We start from the raw sequence: 17,347 nt of genomic DNA, 5'->3' as shown, positions 1-17,347 counted from the left end.
ATAAAGGTTATGTGTAGAGGAATGACAGACTGACAGCAAGCTTCTTATCAGTGATAATAGATGTTGGAAGATAACAGAATAATAACTTTAAGCACTGAAAGAAAAACACTGAGAATTTTACAACCAGCTAAAATTTATTCAAGGAAGTTAAATAAAACATTTTTAGACCAATACTAAATATGTTATTACACACAGACCCTCACTAAAAGACTATTTTAAAATATGCTTCAGAAATAGAAAAATGAGAACAGATGGAAAATGTGTAATGCAAAAAGCAAGTATCCTCTAAATAGCTCTTTTCCTACCCACCCCTAAATCAAACCAGTTGTTCTAGAGAACACAGAGATTGATGAAGTGTGTTGAACATTTTAATTAACAGTTAGAGTCTAAAAATTATTTTATTTTGGATTTCCCATTGTGGCTTAGTGGCTTAAGAACCAACTAGTACCATGAGGATTCGGGTTCGACCCCTGGCCTACCTCAGTAGGTTAAGGACTTGGTGTTGCTGTAAGCTGTGGTGTAGGTCACAGATGTGGCTCGGATCTGGCGTTGCTATGGCTGTGGCGTAGGCCAGCAGCTGCAGCTCTGATTTGACCCCTAGACTGGGAACTTCCAGATGGTGTAAATGTGGCCCTTAAAAAATTATTTTGTTTTATAAACAATAATAACAAGGTAGAGGAGCTAGTCAAATCAGGAATTAAAGTATATTAAGGATTTATTGAAGTTGAGAGGAATTAAATAATCATAGACTTTGTCAGAAAATTTATAGTTAAGTATGCAAAAAAATTCAGAGTAGCCATTAAAAAGCTAACAATCAGAAGAGAATAAACATTATCCAGCAAAAGAAGATAAGAAGGAAAAGAAGCAAAGATAATAAATAGAAAACAGAAAATAAGATAATTATGTCTAAACTACTAAATTACAAAATTGGAAATGGTTTAATTCATCTATTAAAAAACAAAAGTGGGGAGTTCCCGTTGTGGCTCAGTGGTTAATGAATCCGACTAGGAACCATGAGGTTGCAGGTTCGATCCCTGGCCTTGCTCAGTGGGTTAAGGATCTGGCATTGCTGTGAGCTGTAGTGTAGGTTGCAGATGTGGCTTGGATCCTGCGTTGCTGTGGCTCTGGCGTAGGCCGGCAGCTACACCTCCGATTCGACCCCTGGCCTGGGAACCTCCGTATGACGTGGAAGCGGCCCACCCAAGAAATGGCAAAAAGACAAAAACAAAAAAACCAGAAGTAATCAGGAGATAAAAACTAAATGCATCTCTATGCTTCCCATCAGAGACAAAGTGAATATACACACGTGTGCGCATGTGCACACACACACACAGACTGCAAATAAAAGTGGAAAAAGGAAGCTCCTTGGTGGCTCACTGGGTTAAGGATCTGGCATTATCACTGATGTGGCTTGGGTTCGATCCCTGGCCCAGGAACTTCTGCATGCCATGGGCATAGCCAAAAAAAAAAAAAAAAAAAAAGTGGAAAAATATGTGTAACATGAATACAAAATGTACATAGGACAAAATAGATTTTTTTTTTTGCTTTTTAGGGTTGTACCCTTGCCATATTGAGGTTCCCAGGCTAGGGGTCTAATCAGAGCTATAGCTACGGGCCTACACCACAGGCACAGCAATGCCAGATCCTTGACACACTGAGCAAGGCCAGGGATCAAACCTGGCCTTGATCAAACCCAGGGATCAAAGCTCATGGTTCCTAGTTGTATTTGTCTCCAATGTGCCACAATGGGAACTCCAAGACAAAAACAGATCTTAAAGCAAAAAAATTCATAGGCATAAAAAGAAACTACAAAATATAAAGAATATTTGGAAATTATAATTATTATTGTTCCTAATAACATTTTGTATATTATAATATGATAATAAATGAACCAACCATTGAAAAGTTATAAAGTTGGAAAACCACAGTTGGGAATTGATACAACTAATAAAACAAACAGACAAAAATTAGAAATATGTAGAAACTGAATAATAAAATTAGCAAATGTGATCTAATATATATGTATATAAAAACTTGCACACAGGTCTATATATATTTTTTCAAATATAGATAGAATCTTTGTTATATTGGAACATGTGGTCAAAAAGGAAACATCAATAACTTTCAATAATTGATATCATATTGATTGACCACAATATCTTACCACACAAATCAGAAATTATTTACTTATTTATTTATTTAGCTTTTTAGGGCTGCCCATGAGGCCTGTGGAAGTTCCCAGGCTAGGGGTCCAATTGGAGCTACAGCTGTGGGCCTATGCCACAGCCACAGCAAATGAGGATCTCTGACCCACTGAGTGAGGCCCGGGATGGAACCTGCATCCTCAGGGATACTAGTTGGGATTTGTTTCCGCTGTGCCAGGAGAGCTCCTAGAAATAATTTAAATAACAAAAAGTAGTTTAACACTCCTACTTTTTCTCCCTTTCCCCTTATTGGAAAACTTAAGAATGCAACTTTCTTTTTTTTTTTTTTTTCTTTTTTTGAACTTCTATGGAAGTTCCTGGGCCAGGGATCAAACTGGAGTCACAGAAGTTTTATGTAGTAAAATGTTCTTATATCTCTCTCTGTACGTTGGTGTTTTGTACCTCGACTGAAATGTATTCTAAAAATGTCTAGGTTTTGCTTTTTACACTAGGTATTTAGCACATCTGGATTTGACCTTTGCGTATGCTTGCAAAGTGGAGACCTAACTTTAGGTTTTTCTCATGTTAATAGCATCTTTCTGCATCAATGTCACTTCAGTCATATATCCAGGGGGATATTCAAAACCCTTAACAACCTCATGGATGTCAATCAAGCTTTTTTCTTAATATTATTTATTTATATATCTTCTCTTTATTTCTCAAGGACTGTTGCTCGGAAGTTACCTGTTTCATTTTCTTTTCTTTTTTTTTTTTTTGAATAACAAGGTTTTGGTTTTGTGTCCTCCCTAATTTTTTTATTTCATTAATTTCTTCTATCTATTACTTCCCTTCCTCCACCTTCATAAATTATTTTTTGATCTATTTTTAGTTGAATATTTATTTTCATTTTACTTATATAAATGAAATTAAGCTATGTATTTTTCCTGTAGATACCATTTTAGCTGCATCAGACAATTTTTTTTTATTTTAGCACACTTATTTTTGTTCAGCTATAAATATTTATTATTACAGCATGTATTTCTTATCTATTCAGAGCTATTCAGAGTTGCGTTCTTGGAGTTCTCTTGAGACACGGCAAGTTCGGGATCCGGCATTGTCACTGCTGTGTCTTGGGTCACTTCTGTGACTCTAGTTTGATCCCTGGCCCAGGAACGTCCATAGAAGTTAAGGAACTCATCAGGGGCCCCACTTCCAGAGTTTCTAATCAGTGGGTCTGGGGAAGGAGCTGAGGATTTGCCTCTAGTTGGTTCTAAGATGCTGCTGCTGCTGCACAATTGGAGAACCACTCTCTTAGGCAGCCTTTTGAAGATGTGCACAAGAATGTTTATCGTTAGGAATAGCAAAGAATCAGAAACAAATGCCCAGCAGCAAGAGAATGAATAGCAAATTATTCTCCCTTTATACAACAGACTATACATGAAATTAGAGTGAATGAAATTAGAGATGCAAATATAACTTCAAAAAAAGGAAATCACTGTTCTATGAAAATTACAAAGCAAATTACAAAGTGATATGTGGAGTTTGATACCATCTGTATACATGTTAAGAAATGCAAAACAAAAGGATATAATGTTTATGTATAACAAATGCTATAAGTCACACATGAGCAGGATAATGCTGAATTTTGTGATATTGGTTAGTTCTGAGGAATGAGGGTGATGGGATTGAAAATGGATCTGCATTTTATCTATCGTCTATTTATCTAATCTATCATCTATTAATTGTATTTTTCCAAAAACAATCTTCTTTTGGTGACATAATATTAATAACTGCTAGAAAATGGGTTTGATAACATTTACAGTTACACCAACATTCATGAAGGCTGAATATCACAGGCAAAAATGGTGTACAACCACAAAACACCTTTTCATAATTCCCAAATAGCATTATCTTTTAGCTATAAGCTTGGTTACTACTATAAATGTAATAAATTCATTGAGTAATTAAAAAAAACAAATTAAAAAAAAAAAGCTTGGTTGCAAAGCCACCCTTTAAGATAGAATTTTTATGTCCGTTCAGAGCATCTTACATCTTTCTGGGCCTATTCATTTGCAGACAGGAGTAGGAACGGTAACCAGATTCTTTGTATCACACATTCACACGTGATGCGCACTCTTCATATGCTGTCCAATTTCTTGAAGATAAAAGGAGTGACTCACACGCAGCAGGGCCACATAGATGAGGAAGTTCCCTGTGGAGGAGATTGCATCCTCTGTTTCATCTCCTTGGGGTCCAGCTTCCGTGCGAGGCCCTCCATCTGGAGCATCACGGCCCTGCCTCACCAATTCCAGGGGCCGTGCTCTGCTCTTCCCCCCAAAAGATCTTCAGTAAATATTACTGTCTTCGTCCAGGCTGCTAGAACAGAATGCCATTGACTGGCAGCATATAAACCACAGACATTTACTTCTCACAGTCCCGGAGGCTGGAGGTCTGAGGTCAGGGAGCCAGCACAGTTGGGCTCTGGTGAGGACCTTCTTTAGGTGGCAGACTGCCCAATTCTGTCTTTTGTCTTTTTTGTTTGTTTGTTTTAGGGTTGAACCTGCAGCATATGGAGGTTCCCAGGCTAGGGGTCTAATTGGAGCTACAGCTGCTGGCCTACACCACAGCCACAGGATGCCAGATCTGAGCCTACACCGCAGCTCACCGCAATGCAGACTGCCAAATTCTTGCTGTATCCTCAAATGGCAGAAGAGGGAATGGGCAGTGGTTACGATGACAGAATGAGGTGCGGTCTGCCTGCTCATGGTACGTCTGCGTTGCTGATGTTCACTGCAATGGTCATCTGCGTTGCTGTCTCTGGTAGGCTGGCTCCAAGACTACTGGATCCATATAAAAAAAAAAAAAAAAAAAAAAAAAAAAAAAAAAGAAAGAAAGAGAGCTCTCTGGAGCCCCTTTTATAAGGTCACTATTCCCATTCATTAGGGCTCCACCCTCCTGACCAAATGACTTTTCCAAAGCCCCTACTTCCAAATACCATCACATTGGGCATTAGGATGTAACATATGAATTTTGGAGAGACACAAACAGTCAATCTGTAACAACTGCCAAAGGTTAATATTTGATAAAGCTGGGTGGTGGGTGTAAGTCCTCATTGTATTATGTTCCTTCTTGTGTATACATTTGAATAAATTTGCATGATTTCATGATAAAAATGCATAAAAAAGGACACCCCTACAAAAATACCAGGCTAGACTTTGTTTCTGCATGTTGTTAAAGCCAAAAACCATCATTTGGAGAACGACGAGTCTCTATGATGGAATGAAACCGATATACAATGGCACATATTTCACCATAATGATATACAAAAATTATGACTGCAGGTAGTGGTTGCAAATCTCTTCTCAGAAGAATGGCGAACGCCCTCAGCTTTTCAGCCTGGTCTGTGCTCCTCTTCCTTTGTCAAAGAGTTGGTTCTACTGATCCTCCTCCATGTGTCCTGGTTTTGGGGCTGGGATATTTGATTCCTCAGGCAAGAGGAGAATAAAAGGAATACGATCATTCAAAGCCTCTTTTATTACACTCCCTCACAGAGGGGAATTCTGCCTTCAATTGCTACATTTTGGATTCTGCGTGATGAAACTGGGACAACAGATAGAGTGACAAAACTTAAGAACCCAGCATGGCTGGGCTGGTTTACATTGTAAAGGCAGAGTATTACCGGCAGAAATAAAATAAATGTTTTGGGAGGAGAAAGGGGAGGAGGAGAAAGACAGGGACTGGTGGGGCTGGGTTTAAGAGCAGAATGTGGAATTTGTCTCTATTTCCTTGCTTCTCCAGATTGTTCTTTCCTTCTGAATGCCCTTGTGGGCTGCTGGCATGGTGGTCTTCCTAGTTGCTTTTTTTATCTTTTCTTTTCTTTTAATGGCTGCACCTGTGGCATATGGACATTCCCAGCTAGGGATCAAATTGGAGCTGCAGCTACCAGCATGTGCCACAGCCACAGCAATGCCAGATCTGAACTGCAACTGCGGCCCCTGCTGTTGCTTGAGGCAATGCCAGATCCTTAACCCACAGAGGGAGGCCAGGGATTGAACCCACATCTTTACAGAGTCAACCTTGGGTTTTTCACCTACTGAGCCACCATGGAAACTCCTTCCTAGTTGCTTTTGATCAGCTTTCTATGCCAGTACAGAAGAGGGTTTTTTTTGGCTTTTCTTTTTTTTTTTTGCTTTGTAGTCTTGGGGAGTAAGACTCTATGTCAGCTTGGGTCAGCTTGGGTCAGAGCTGGAAAGCTTTTTCTCACATCCTCCCTGCTTAGAGCAGTCCAAAGTTGTCTGTGTAACCATCTCAGGTCCTCTGATAGGTGAGTGGGCCCTTCATCTTTGCTACCTCCTTTATCTCTAAACACATCCTTGTCAGTAGTATTATTTTCCTAACTTTGGAGATGAGGAAACTGGCTCAGAGAGACTGACATTCCCAAGGTGGCACATCCATGTAGAGGCTTCTGGGGGATTCAAATCCAAGTCCATGATTTTTTTTTTTTTTTTTTTTTTGGTCTTTTAAGGCCACACCTGCAGCATATGGAAGTTCCCAGGCTAGGGGTGGAATTGGAGCTGCAGCAGCTGGCCTGCACCACAGCCACAGCAATGCAGGATCTGAGCCATATCTGTGAACACAGCTCACGTCAACACCAGGTCCTTTACCCGCTGAGCAAGGCCAGGGATCGAACCTGAATCCTCATGGATACTAGTCGGGTTCATTATTGCTGAGCCACAACGGAACTTCTCTGTGATGTTTTACACTGAACTGCACTGTGCTAGGGTTCTGTGACATCCAGCAAAAATGTAAGACTTGGCCCTGTTATCCAGGAACTTTTTAGAAAACTCAGGAAGGTAAGATGTCTGTACCTGAAATGAGTCAGCTACAGGGCCCTGTTAACCTTGGCTCAGCTGCCTCCTACCTTCACAAATTGAACTCACCACCCCTGATGTTCCTTTTGCTTTATAGTGAAATGATGCCATATTTCCTTTAGGGGGAAAAATGATTCCTTTAGCCTGTAGATAATTATCAGACAGTCTGGAGGAACTTCTTTGGAAAGAAGGTAATTAGGCGTAGTTACACTCAGGATCAAAGAAATCCTTAGTCCCAGCCTCTGTGGGACCATGAGCTCCTGCAGATTGAGGCTGGGTCTGTCACATCTGAACTGCACATAGCCTGTCTCAGGCCCCATATTACTCAGTAATATCCATTGTTATCATTGTAGATCTTTCCCACCTGGAGATCAAGGGTTGGGGTGGGGAGCCCTAGTCAAGGAAGACCTCATTGCAGCCTGGGTAAATCTGGGCCTCTTGAGATTTCATTTCACCCTACTCCAGAGCAGTTAGAGCCAGAGACCTTGACAAAGAGTCTAGCTGGCATGGAACCTTCCTCGCTTGGCCTCTCATCCTCCATTGCTATTTGTCCAGCTAATCTGCAAACCTGAGACTCCATGTAGCTTTTGCATACCCTTTGGGGCAGAGTTTTCCATGATCTATTATCAGCGTTCCTTTGTTGTCTGAGTGCATCAAACCCCCATGGAGACCTGATCCCGTGGGTCACCCCTAGGGTGTGAGAGGTACATACGTGGGAACTGAGTCATTTTATAGCCAGTGACAACTTCTGTTTCTTCCTTTTCCAGTTCAGCTGATAGTGGATCTCTGACCTCTCCTTTTGTTTCAGAGAAGACGTGATCCTGGAATTTGGGGACCCTGCTCCACAGTGAGATCCAGGAACCTGCATTGGCCATCAGCTCCAAGGTTCTGGGCACGTTGGGACCGTGGTGTTTCACCCAGAGAAAAGGCAGAGAAGTAGAAGTGGCAGGTAAGTGGCTCTTCTGGAGATTCCTGAGCACCTGGTTATGGGCTATGTAGCTTCTGGTTTATACCAATGCTGGGTATTAGCAAGCACCTATCCAAAGAGCAGGCAGAGGCAGTGAATGGAAAAATCATCACCAACCAAAGAGATTCTAAATCTAGAGTCAGAAACCCTGACTTCATTATAACTCAATCCTTTCTTCAGTTTTCCCAATTGACTCCCTCATTTTTTTTCCTTTCAAAAACTCTTTTACAGGGTCATTGTTTTTTAAAATATCAATCCATTTCTCAAGTGAGGAAACTGAGGCCCACAGAATTCAACTGATTTGCTTTTGCCCACATAAAATAGGGCTGTCAAGGGATGCCTGAGGTTTTCGTTCCCTTTCATCTCTGTCTGCCCCCGCAAGACACCTCAAATAAACCTACCATATAAACAAAATCAATTTTCTTGTTTTTCAAGTGCAACTTCAAGGCCATCCCCAGGGCCCCACCGAGACTGCCATCCCCTAGGCTTTCCCTTTATTGAAATTCTTCAGTAATCACTAAACCATCAGTAACAGAAGCAAGATAATGAGAAGGTCTTCCTGGAGTGTATCTTTAAAGTTTTCAAAGAGCCTGTATATCCACTATTCATTGATTCACATAATACCCTGGGAGACAGCAAGAGCAGGAATTATTCCTATTTGGAAATAAGGAGCTCAGAAAGTTTGATCCACCTTGGCTCCTTTCTGCTGTAGCAGGCTTTCTGGCTTGGCTTGGGACTGGGGTCTCTGCTTGTCCCAGGACTGGAGACTCTTCCATTTGTTTTCTATGCCTTGACTTTCTATCTGTTCCCTTCATGAGATCATACATTAGGAGCTTTGAGGAATAGCCCAAGCCTCCTCCGTGTTGAAACTGGGAATAATGAGAGAAGCTCTCAGCTAATGATTCAGGTTGGGTTTCAGGAAAGCCAAGCCCTGGGAAGGTGTTATGGTGGAAAGAGGGTGGGCTCAGGGGTCAGACTGGGCTGGTCTGAGTGGGACTTTGCCACTTCCTGGTGGTTGAAGCTAGGCTCATGGGAGCCCCACATGCTAGGTTCCTCTTCCCGCTCTGCAGTTACCTGGCAACTGGGGAAACCTAGGGCTGGGTGAGGCAGACTTAGAGAACAGCTGCTATAATACATTTTTCAGGAAATTTAAAATTAAATTCAGGAGTTCCCACTGTGGTGCAACTGGATTGGTGGTGTCTTGGGAGCCCTGGGAAGCAGGTTCCACCCCGGCCTGGCAGAGTGGGTTAAGGACCTGGCATTGTTGCAGCTGCGGCTTAGGTTGCAACTGTGGCTTGGATCTGATCCCTGGCCCAGGAACTCCATATGACGAGAGGCAGCCAAAAAATAAAATTAAATTCAATAGCTAAGAAATATAAATTATATGCAACAATCAATTCAACTTTTTTTTCTCACCTGAGGCTGGTGAGAGGGGCTGCTCCAGGCACACAGGCATCACTCTTGCTGGCACCTTTGTTCTTAGAGCTGATTGGCAGGAGGGTTGTTTGGACTTCAACCTCCAAATTGGATGGTTCTTCTGTAAGTATTGGTGGGCTTCCTCTCCTTCCTATTTCCTTCAAACAGGTAGCAAGAAGTGGAAAGGAAGCAGCATAATCCTCAGAGCATGCGTCCAATTTTTATTACCTCAACATACCTTGCAGCACAGTGATGAACAGACAGATGAGGCCACTATTTTCAAGGAGCTTACTTGTGGATGTGTCTGTGATATTATAGACAAACAAATAAATATCTAACAGATGATAGTGAAGCTGTGACAAAAAAAAAAAATCAAGGCAAGAAGGGAGTCAGAGAGGAATGGCAGTTGCATTTTCAGAGAGGTGGTCAGAAAGGGTCTCTCTGTTAAGGAGAATTGAAGGAAGTGCAGGAGGAAGCCACACAGAAAGGCAGAGGAACGGAAACAGCAAACCCTGAACTTTCAGTTAATGCTATTTCCTTCCATCTTTAGACCAATCCTGCAAGTGCGTGTATTACGCCCTTCGTTTGAAGATTGAAAAAAATGCAGCTTAGCAAGATGAAGCCTTTCCCAAAATACAGCTAGTATCTGATGGAGCCAGGGTTGAGCTCAGCTCCTGTGATTCTAGAGGTGGTGCTGTGATCTTGGGACTCGGGGTCCTGAAAATGGATGAAGTGCTGCTGTCACATTGCCATGGGCAGAGAGGCAGGCTTGCAGCGAGCACGAGCAATGGGGAGCCAGAGAGCAGGACCCTGGGCTTCAGCTCCTACACTTCCTGTAGCCCCTTCTCCCTACCTCTTGGCCCCCACCCACCATTGCCTGCTCACCTTGATTGGCAGTTGTTTCTGAAATCATTGTCTGGGTCTTAGTAAGTTCATCATTTTCCAATGCCTTTCACCTTTGGGGACTAGTCTCCCAGAGGCCAGGTGAAAGGAACCTAAATAGGAAGAAATCTAGCCTCTCCCATCAGGCTCATCACACAGCTGTACCAGCAGATAGCTGCAGAAGCCAAGATTTCATTTCTCTGCATGGGCCCCAAACTTTTTTTCCCCCTACTTGATAGGGAAAAGCTTAGCCAAGAGAGCACCATTTTTGAGGACACTAAATTAGGCCAAGTTCCCCTGCGGCCTCCCCTGCTCATTCAGTGTTCGTCTCCTATGGCCCTCCCCCTCTCCTGTTAGCCATTGTTCCCTACTTGGCACTTGGGTGATAAAGTTCTCTCAGCCTTGGAGAGGAAGCCAATGCAGTTAAGAGGCCTGGGAGCCTCACCGTGGCCCTGCGGGATTCCTCCAGCAGGCCCTGGGCTGCAGAGAAATTAATCTCACAGGCAGGGCTGCAGGTATATCATTTGGTGACAGGAAATGACAGAGGGTGATGGCTGACTTCTGAGTCAGATGCGCTGGGGTTTGAATCTCATCTCTCCCATTTACTTACTGTCTGGCTCTTTACAGAAGTTTGATGGCTCCTGCCCCGGGGGGTCATGGCTAGTGTTCCTTAGGGATCTAGGCTCCTTCAGTCATGTGGTTCTGCCATCCAGTGAGGTCGCCAAAGATTCTGAATTTATTTAGCCTGTGAATAGAGGAAGAAAAGTGAGGAAGGTATACCTGCTTCTTAAAAATCCCAGCCCTACAAAAAAAAAAAAAAAAAAAAAAAAAAAAAAAAAAGGGAGTTCCTATTGTGACTCAGCGGGTTACGAATCCAACTAGTATCCATGAGGATGTAGGTTTCATCCTTGGCCTTGCTCAGTGGGTTAAGGATCTGGCGTTGCCTTGAGCTGTGGAGTAGGTCGGCACTTGTAGCTCCAATTTGACCCCTGGCCTGGGTACTTCCATATGCTGCAGGTATGGCCCTAAGAAGCAAAAAAAAAAAAAAAAAAAGTTTCCTGATGGTCTAATGGTTAAATACTCAACACTGTCACTGCTGTGGCTTGGGTTACTGGTTCAGTTCCTGGCTTGGAAACTTCTGCTTTCTGTGGGTGTGGCCAAAGGAAAAAAGAACATTCCAGCCATAAATGAAATGTATCGCCAACTGGAGGCAAGAGAGTGGCGATGTAGCTCCTGACCATCTGCCTCCAAACAGCAGCTCCACACCAAGCAGGTGCGCATGTGAAACAGCCCACTTCTCTCTCTCTCTTTTTTTTTTTTTTCATTTTTAAATTGTTATTGAAATATAGTTGACTTACAAGGTTGTGATACTTCCTGCTCTACAACAAAGCGTTTCATTTGTACGTGGACACACATCCATCCCCTTTCAGATTCTCTTTGCCATCTAGATTATCACAGAATAGTGTGTGGAGTTCTCTGTGCTATACAGCAGGTCCCTGTTGGCCAATGAAATATCCTACTTCTGAGCCCCTCCTTCGGGTGTTGAGTAACAAAAGCAGTGTCACATCTGGATTTGATACAAACCCCCTCAGGTTCTGGCATCCTATCTCTAAGTCATGGATCAGAGAACTGAAATGGTTCTCAGGCAACACCTGCTCTGTGTCAGGTCCCCTGGTGGAAGCTGGGGGGCACCTGCTCTGTACCAAGATGCCCCTCGGTACATCTGCTCTGGGCCTGGCACAGAGCAGGTGCCCTGTGCATATACACATTTGGAGGAATAAAGAAAGGAAAATTCTTCCCAGTGGAGATCAGACTGTTTAACGTGAGTCACAGCTGGAAGGCCAGGTGAGATTTAGAAATTATATTACCATTCACAGAGGATGCAAGCAGGCTTGTACATTGCAGAGCCGGGGCTTGATCCCAGTTCTGTTGGATCCTAAATCTCCTTCTGTGAATGACTATGAAAAAGAGGGCTTTTGGAAACCTTCACTATGAAACCTGTAAGGCAGGCTTCTACCACATCTGCGTGCAATGAGGAAAAGCATTTGGGAAGGCCGAGCACCATGTGTAGGATGCTGATTTGGAAGCCAGATTGCAAAGGGGAGGAATGTGCAGGAGCCATGCTCTGAAGTTTCCTGGAGCCAACAGAAGCGTGAAACATCTGGGCCTGCAGGGCAATTATTTGTTCAGGAAATCAGTGTTTATGGACTGCCTGCAGTGGGGAGGTTGGAGCATGGCTTGAGGTGTGGTGAAAATACACACAGGAATCTGAAGACTTTGACCTTGTTTATTCCTGATTTTGTGTCTCTCCTTTTGTGTCTCTCCTGGCTTTTATTGCCAGAAATCATGAAATGTGGATGCCGGAAGGAAGCTGTTTAACTATTTTTAGGGGAAAGAGCCAGAGTTTTTAGACCCAGGCAAACCTGGATTCAAGTCCCAGTTTGGCAGACTCACAGACATGGAGAAGAGACTTGTGGTTGCCAAGGAGGAGGTGGAGGCAGTGGGATGGACCTGGAGTTTGGCGTTAGTAGATGCAACTATTACATTTAGAATGGATAAACCAAGAAGTCCTACTGTACAGCACAGGGAATATATCCAACCCCTTGTGATAGAACATGATGGAAGACAGTATGAGAAAAAGAATGTGTATATACGCATGAATGACTGAATTACTTTGCTGTACAACAGAGATTGGCAGAACATTGTAAATCAACTAGATTTAACGTTTAGTAAAAACATTAAAAAAATCAGTTTGGGCATTGGTGACCATAGGCCAACACAATTTGTGTTCCTCCAAAGGGTTGGAGATTTTGAATAAATTGTCCAAGGTTACCCAACAGTATGCAATTGTTTTGCTTATCTACTGCTGTTTAACAAGCCACTCCAAAGCTTAGTGGCTTCCAGTACCAACAATCAATTATTTAGTTCACAAATCTGCAGTTAGGGGAAGGCTCAGCAGGGAAGGCTGGTGTCAGCCCGGCCAGCTCGGCCAGTGCTGAAGGGTCCATCCCTCAGATGACCCATTCACAGAGGTGGCATGTTGGTGGTGGCTGTCGGTGGGCGCTCAGCCACGACGAGGACCAGAGACCTTCACTCCTCTCCATCTGGGCCTTTCTGCAGGCTGATTGGGCTTCCTCACACCATGGTGGCTGGAGTCCAAGAAACAGGAAGAGGAAGCACTTTCTTAAGGCCTAGACCTGGGATCTTTCATCTCATTCTCTCGTCAAGCAGCCATAAAGTTCAGATTCAAGGGGAGTGGCTGTTGGCCTCAGTTATTAATGGGAAGAGGGTCAAAGAATTTTGAAATTGCCACAGTAATGGAAATATCATATTCTCTCATTTAATCCTAAAACTAGATAAGAATTTATCTTTTTGGACCTCATTTTAAAAAAATTTTTAGTGATTTTTATTTTTTCCTATTATAGCTGATTTACAGTGGTCTGTCAATTTTCTACTGTACAGCAAGGTGACCCAATCACACATACATATGTACATACTTGGACCTCATTTTTTTTATTATTATTATTATTTTTGCTTTTTAGGGCCACATGTGTGGCATATGGAATTTCCCACGCTAGGGGTCGGACTGCAGCTACAGCTGCCTCCCACAGCCACAGCCATAGCAATGTGGGATCCAAGCCGCATCTACCACATCTCACGGCAATGCGGGATACTTAACCCACTGAGCGAGGCCAGGGATGGAACCTGAATCCTCATGGATATTAGTCAGGTTCCTAGCCTACTGAGCCACAATGGGAATTCCAATTAAATGTTTCTTCTGGTATTTATTGCCCCAACCATGATATTAAGTACTTAGAGGGATCATCTAATTTAAAATATCACAATAGCTCTGTTAATCGGTTTCTTTTATAGTTGAAGCCTATGCTTGATCAGGAAGCCCAGCTCTTAATCTCTATGGTAAACCATGTATACTTCAAGTTTCTCAAATGTGTGATGTTTTCCTTGATGTCTGAGATTTTATACTTGCTACATCCTTTCTATGTCTTGTTTATCTCACAGATTTTTTTCAGGTTCCAATTTAGTCAGCTCTTCCTCCAGGAAGTTCTCTCTGATTCCTCAAGACTGGTTGGGCGTCCCCCTACTGCTTCCCATTAAATCTCATCTTAGGTTTAGCTAGCTCTTCTCATTGTGTCCCTCATGGACTATACATTTTTTTTTGAGAGTTAAGGATAGTGTCTGGTCTTCATTTTCCTCTCCTGAAGTGAAAGATATTTCAGTCCTACCCCTCACAGATTGTCTTTGAGTTGTTATCTAGGAGGTTGTGCGTCTCCCGAGCTCTGGCCCCCACCTATGCAGCCATATACTTCAAACTGGACCCACATAACAGAGTTTGTCATGGTGGGCTTTAGCGAGGTGCACGAAACACGTCTCCTCCTCCTCGTAGTCTTCCTCACCATGTACCTGTTCACCTTGGTGGAGAACTTGGCCATCATCTTGGTGGTGGGTTTGGACCGCCGGCTACATCGACCCATGTATTTCTTCCTGACACACTTGTCCTGCCTTGAAATCGGGTACACGTCAGTCACTGTGCCCAAGATGCTGGCTGGTTTTATCGGGGTGGTCGGGGGCAAGAGTATCTCCTACGCTGGCTGCCTGTCCCAGCTCTTCATCTTCACCTTCCTTGGGGCCACAGAGTGTTTCCTACTGGCTGCCATGGCCTATGACCGCTATGTGGCCATTTGTATGCCTCTCCATATGGATCCATCGTGTCCTGGGGCACCTGCATCCGTCTGGCAGCTGCTTGTTGGCTGGTCGGCTTCCTTACGCCCGTCTGGCCCATCTACCTCATGTCCCGACTGACATTTTGTGGCCCCAATGTCATCGACCACTTCTTCTGTGATGCCTCACCTCTGCTGGCCTTGTCCTGCTCGGATGTCACCCTGAAGGGGACCATGGACTTCTTGGTCTCTCTGGCTGTGCTCCTGGCATCCTCCATGGTCATTGCTGTGTCCTATGGCAACATAGTCTGGACGCTGCTGCACATCCGCTCCGCTGCGGAGCGCCGGAAGGCCTTCTCGACTTGTGCGGCTCACCTGACCGTGGTGGGCCTCTTCTACGGCACCCTTTTCTTTATGTACGTCCGCACCAAAGTGGCCTCTTCCATCAGCTTCCATAAGGTGGTGTCTGTCTTCTACTCCATCGTCACGCCCATGCTCAACCCCCTCATCTACAGCCTTCGAAATAAGGAGGTGAAGGGCGCTCTGGGCAGAGCTTTTTCCTCCAGGTCTTGGAAAGGTCAGTGAGGAGGCAGTTTCCTCACCTTGGCGTTTTAGAAGGAGGGTGGTGAGGACTGTGGAATGAAGCAGAGGCCTAGGAGTCAGGAGTTGTGGACTATGTCTTAAAGTAAAATGCTTGTCTGCTAGAACAAGAGAAATCCACCTCTCACCTAGCTTAACGAATGAGGGTGATTTTTCTCTTTCCTGCAAGAGTCCAAGGTGAGTGCTCCAGGTTGGAAGGTGGCTCTGCTCAACAGGCATCCTTGTATCTTGCAGGGTTAACATCCCCTAGGATGCTGGCCAATGAAAGCCTAAGGGCCAAATCCAACTCAGCACTTCTTCACAATGACCTGTAAGCTAAGAATCATTATTTATTTATTTTTTTGCCATGTCCGTGGCATGGGGAAGGTCCCAGGCCAGGGACTGAACCTGCACCACACCAGTGACCCAAGCCATGGCAGTGACAACGCTGGATCCTTTACCCACTAGGTCACCAGGCAACTCCAGTTTTTAAATTTTCGAATGGATTAAGACAAATCATAAGTAGAATAATAGTTTGTGAAACACAAACCCTTTATGTAATTAAAATTTCAGTGTCTCCAAATCAAGTTTTACTCGAGTACCACCACACCACATGTGTTAATTATCTATGGCTACTTTTGTGCTTCAGTGATAGTTGGGTATTTGTGACAGAGACCGTTTGCCCACCCCAAGTCTAGGGCCTTCTTATTACCTACATGGCCAACACTAGCTTCCAGTGGACACGAAAGGTGAGGATAGAGCATGGAAGAGACCTAGCCTGTATTTTGAAGTTTCTCGACTAGATGTTGTAATCAGCATTTCCACTCACCTTTATAGGTGAGAAGTCAGCCACAGGTCATATCTGATTGAAAGGGGACTCAAAAGGGTTAAGTGAACCACACTGACTCCACTTTGTCAGCTTGGCCTCTCCCGTCTTCCCTTCTGTGTGACTGAGCTTTAGCCTACTTACGAGGAATGCACCCAAGCCAGGTAATTTCCCTAACAACTTTAACCCTTGCCTTCATCGGATGTGAAAACAGGAAGACTGCCTTTTGCTGATATCAAGGTTAACAGCCATGGAAATGGAGCAAAATTCCTGCTGTCAGTGGTACAGACATGCTTCTCCCTAGAAGTCAGATTCTATTTTTAGCTTTGGCCCCTTTAATTTGCCCTGTATCCCTTTCAGTGATGTGTCCTGCAGCTGTGCATGCCTCTGGGTTAGCATCTGTCTGATCCTGCCTGTAAGTTACTGACAATAATTTTCATCATTGCATTTTATGGAGTTGCTTTCTTTTGTGTTTTGGTCTCAAATTTCCTTCTCAGTTCCAAGGTTTTTTTTTGGTCTTTTTAGGACCTCACCAGAGTCATATGGAAATTCCCAGGCTAGGAGTCAAATTGGAGCTGCAGCTCCAGCCTACACCACAGTCATAGCAACTCTGGATCAGAGCCTCATCTTCAGCCTATACCACAGCTCATGGCAATGCCGGATCTTTAACCCACTGAGTGAGGACACATCCTCATGGATACTAGTTGGGCTTGTTACCACTGAGCCATGACGGAACTCTGGTTCAGATGTTGTTGTTCATTCTCTTGGCCTCCCAACAAAAGTCTGTATCTGGACAGCCTAATACCTGTCAAGATTTGATTACTGTTGAAGCAGGGGAGGACAAATTTTGGTAGACAAGCAACAGTTTCCACCATAAAGTCCCCAGAATCACAGCTGATTTTCCATGTGACCCAGGCACTCATCTTCTTTGTGTCTACAATTCTCTTATTGGAAATTTAGACCAATTCTTCCTCTACACCAAA

General features: G+C 43.7%; 1 protein-coding gene and 1 pseudogene across 1 annotated transcript; one reads left to right on the top strand and one right to left on the bottom strand.

Moving 5' to 3' along the window:
• Positions 4,282-4,431, bottom strand: LOC110259257 (annotated as a pseudogene).
• On the top strand, positions 14,592-15,544 carry LOC100519351 (olfactory receptor 6Q1). The gene is given in 2 exon segments (XM_003122710.2): positions 14,592-14,994; positions 14,997-15,544. Coding segments are annotated over 2 exon segments (951 nt in total).

Source organism: Sus scrofa, chromosome 2 (assembly GCF_000003025.6).
Source record: "Sus scrofa isolate TJ Tabasco breed Duroc chromosome 2, Sscrofa11.1, whole genome shotgun sequence".
Taxonomy (NCBI): domain Eukaryota; kingdom Metazoa; phylum Chordata; class Mammalia; order Artiodactyla; family Suidae; genus Sus; species Sus scrofa.
The sequence above is the reverse complement of the archived record's forward strand: the minus strand, read 5'-3'. Positions and strand labels throughout refer to the sequence as shown.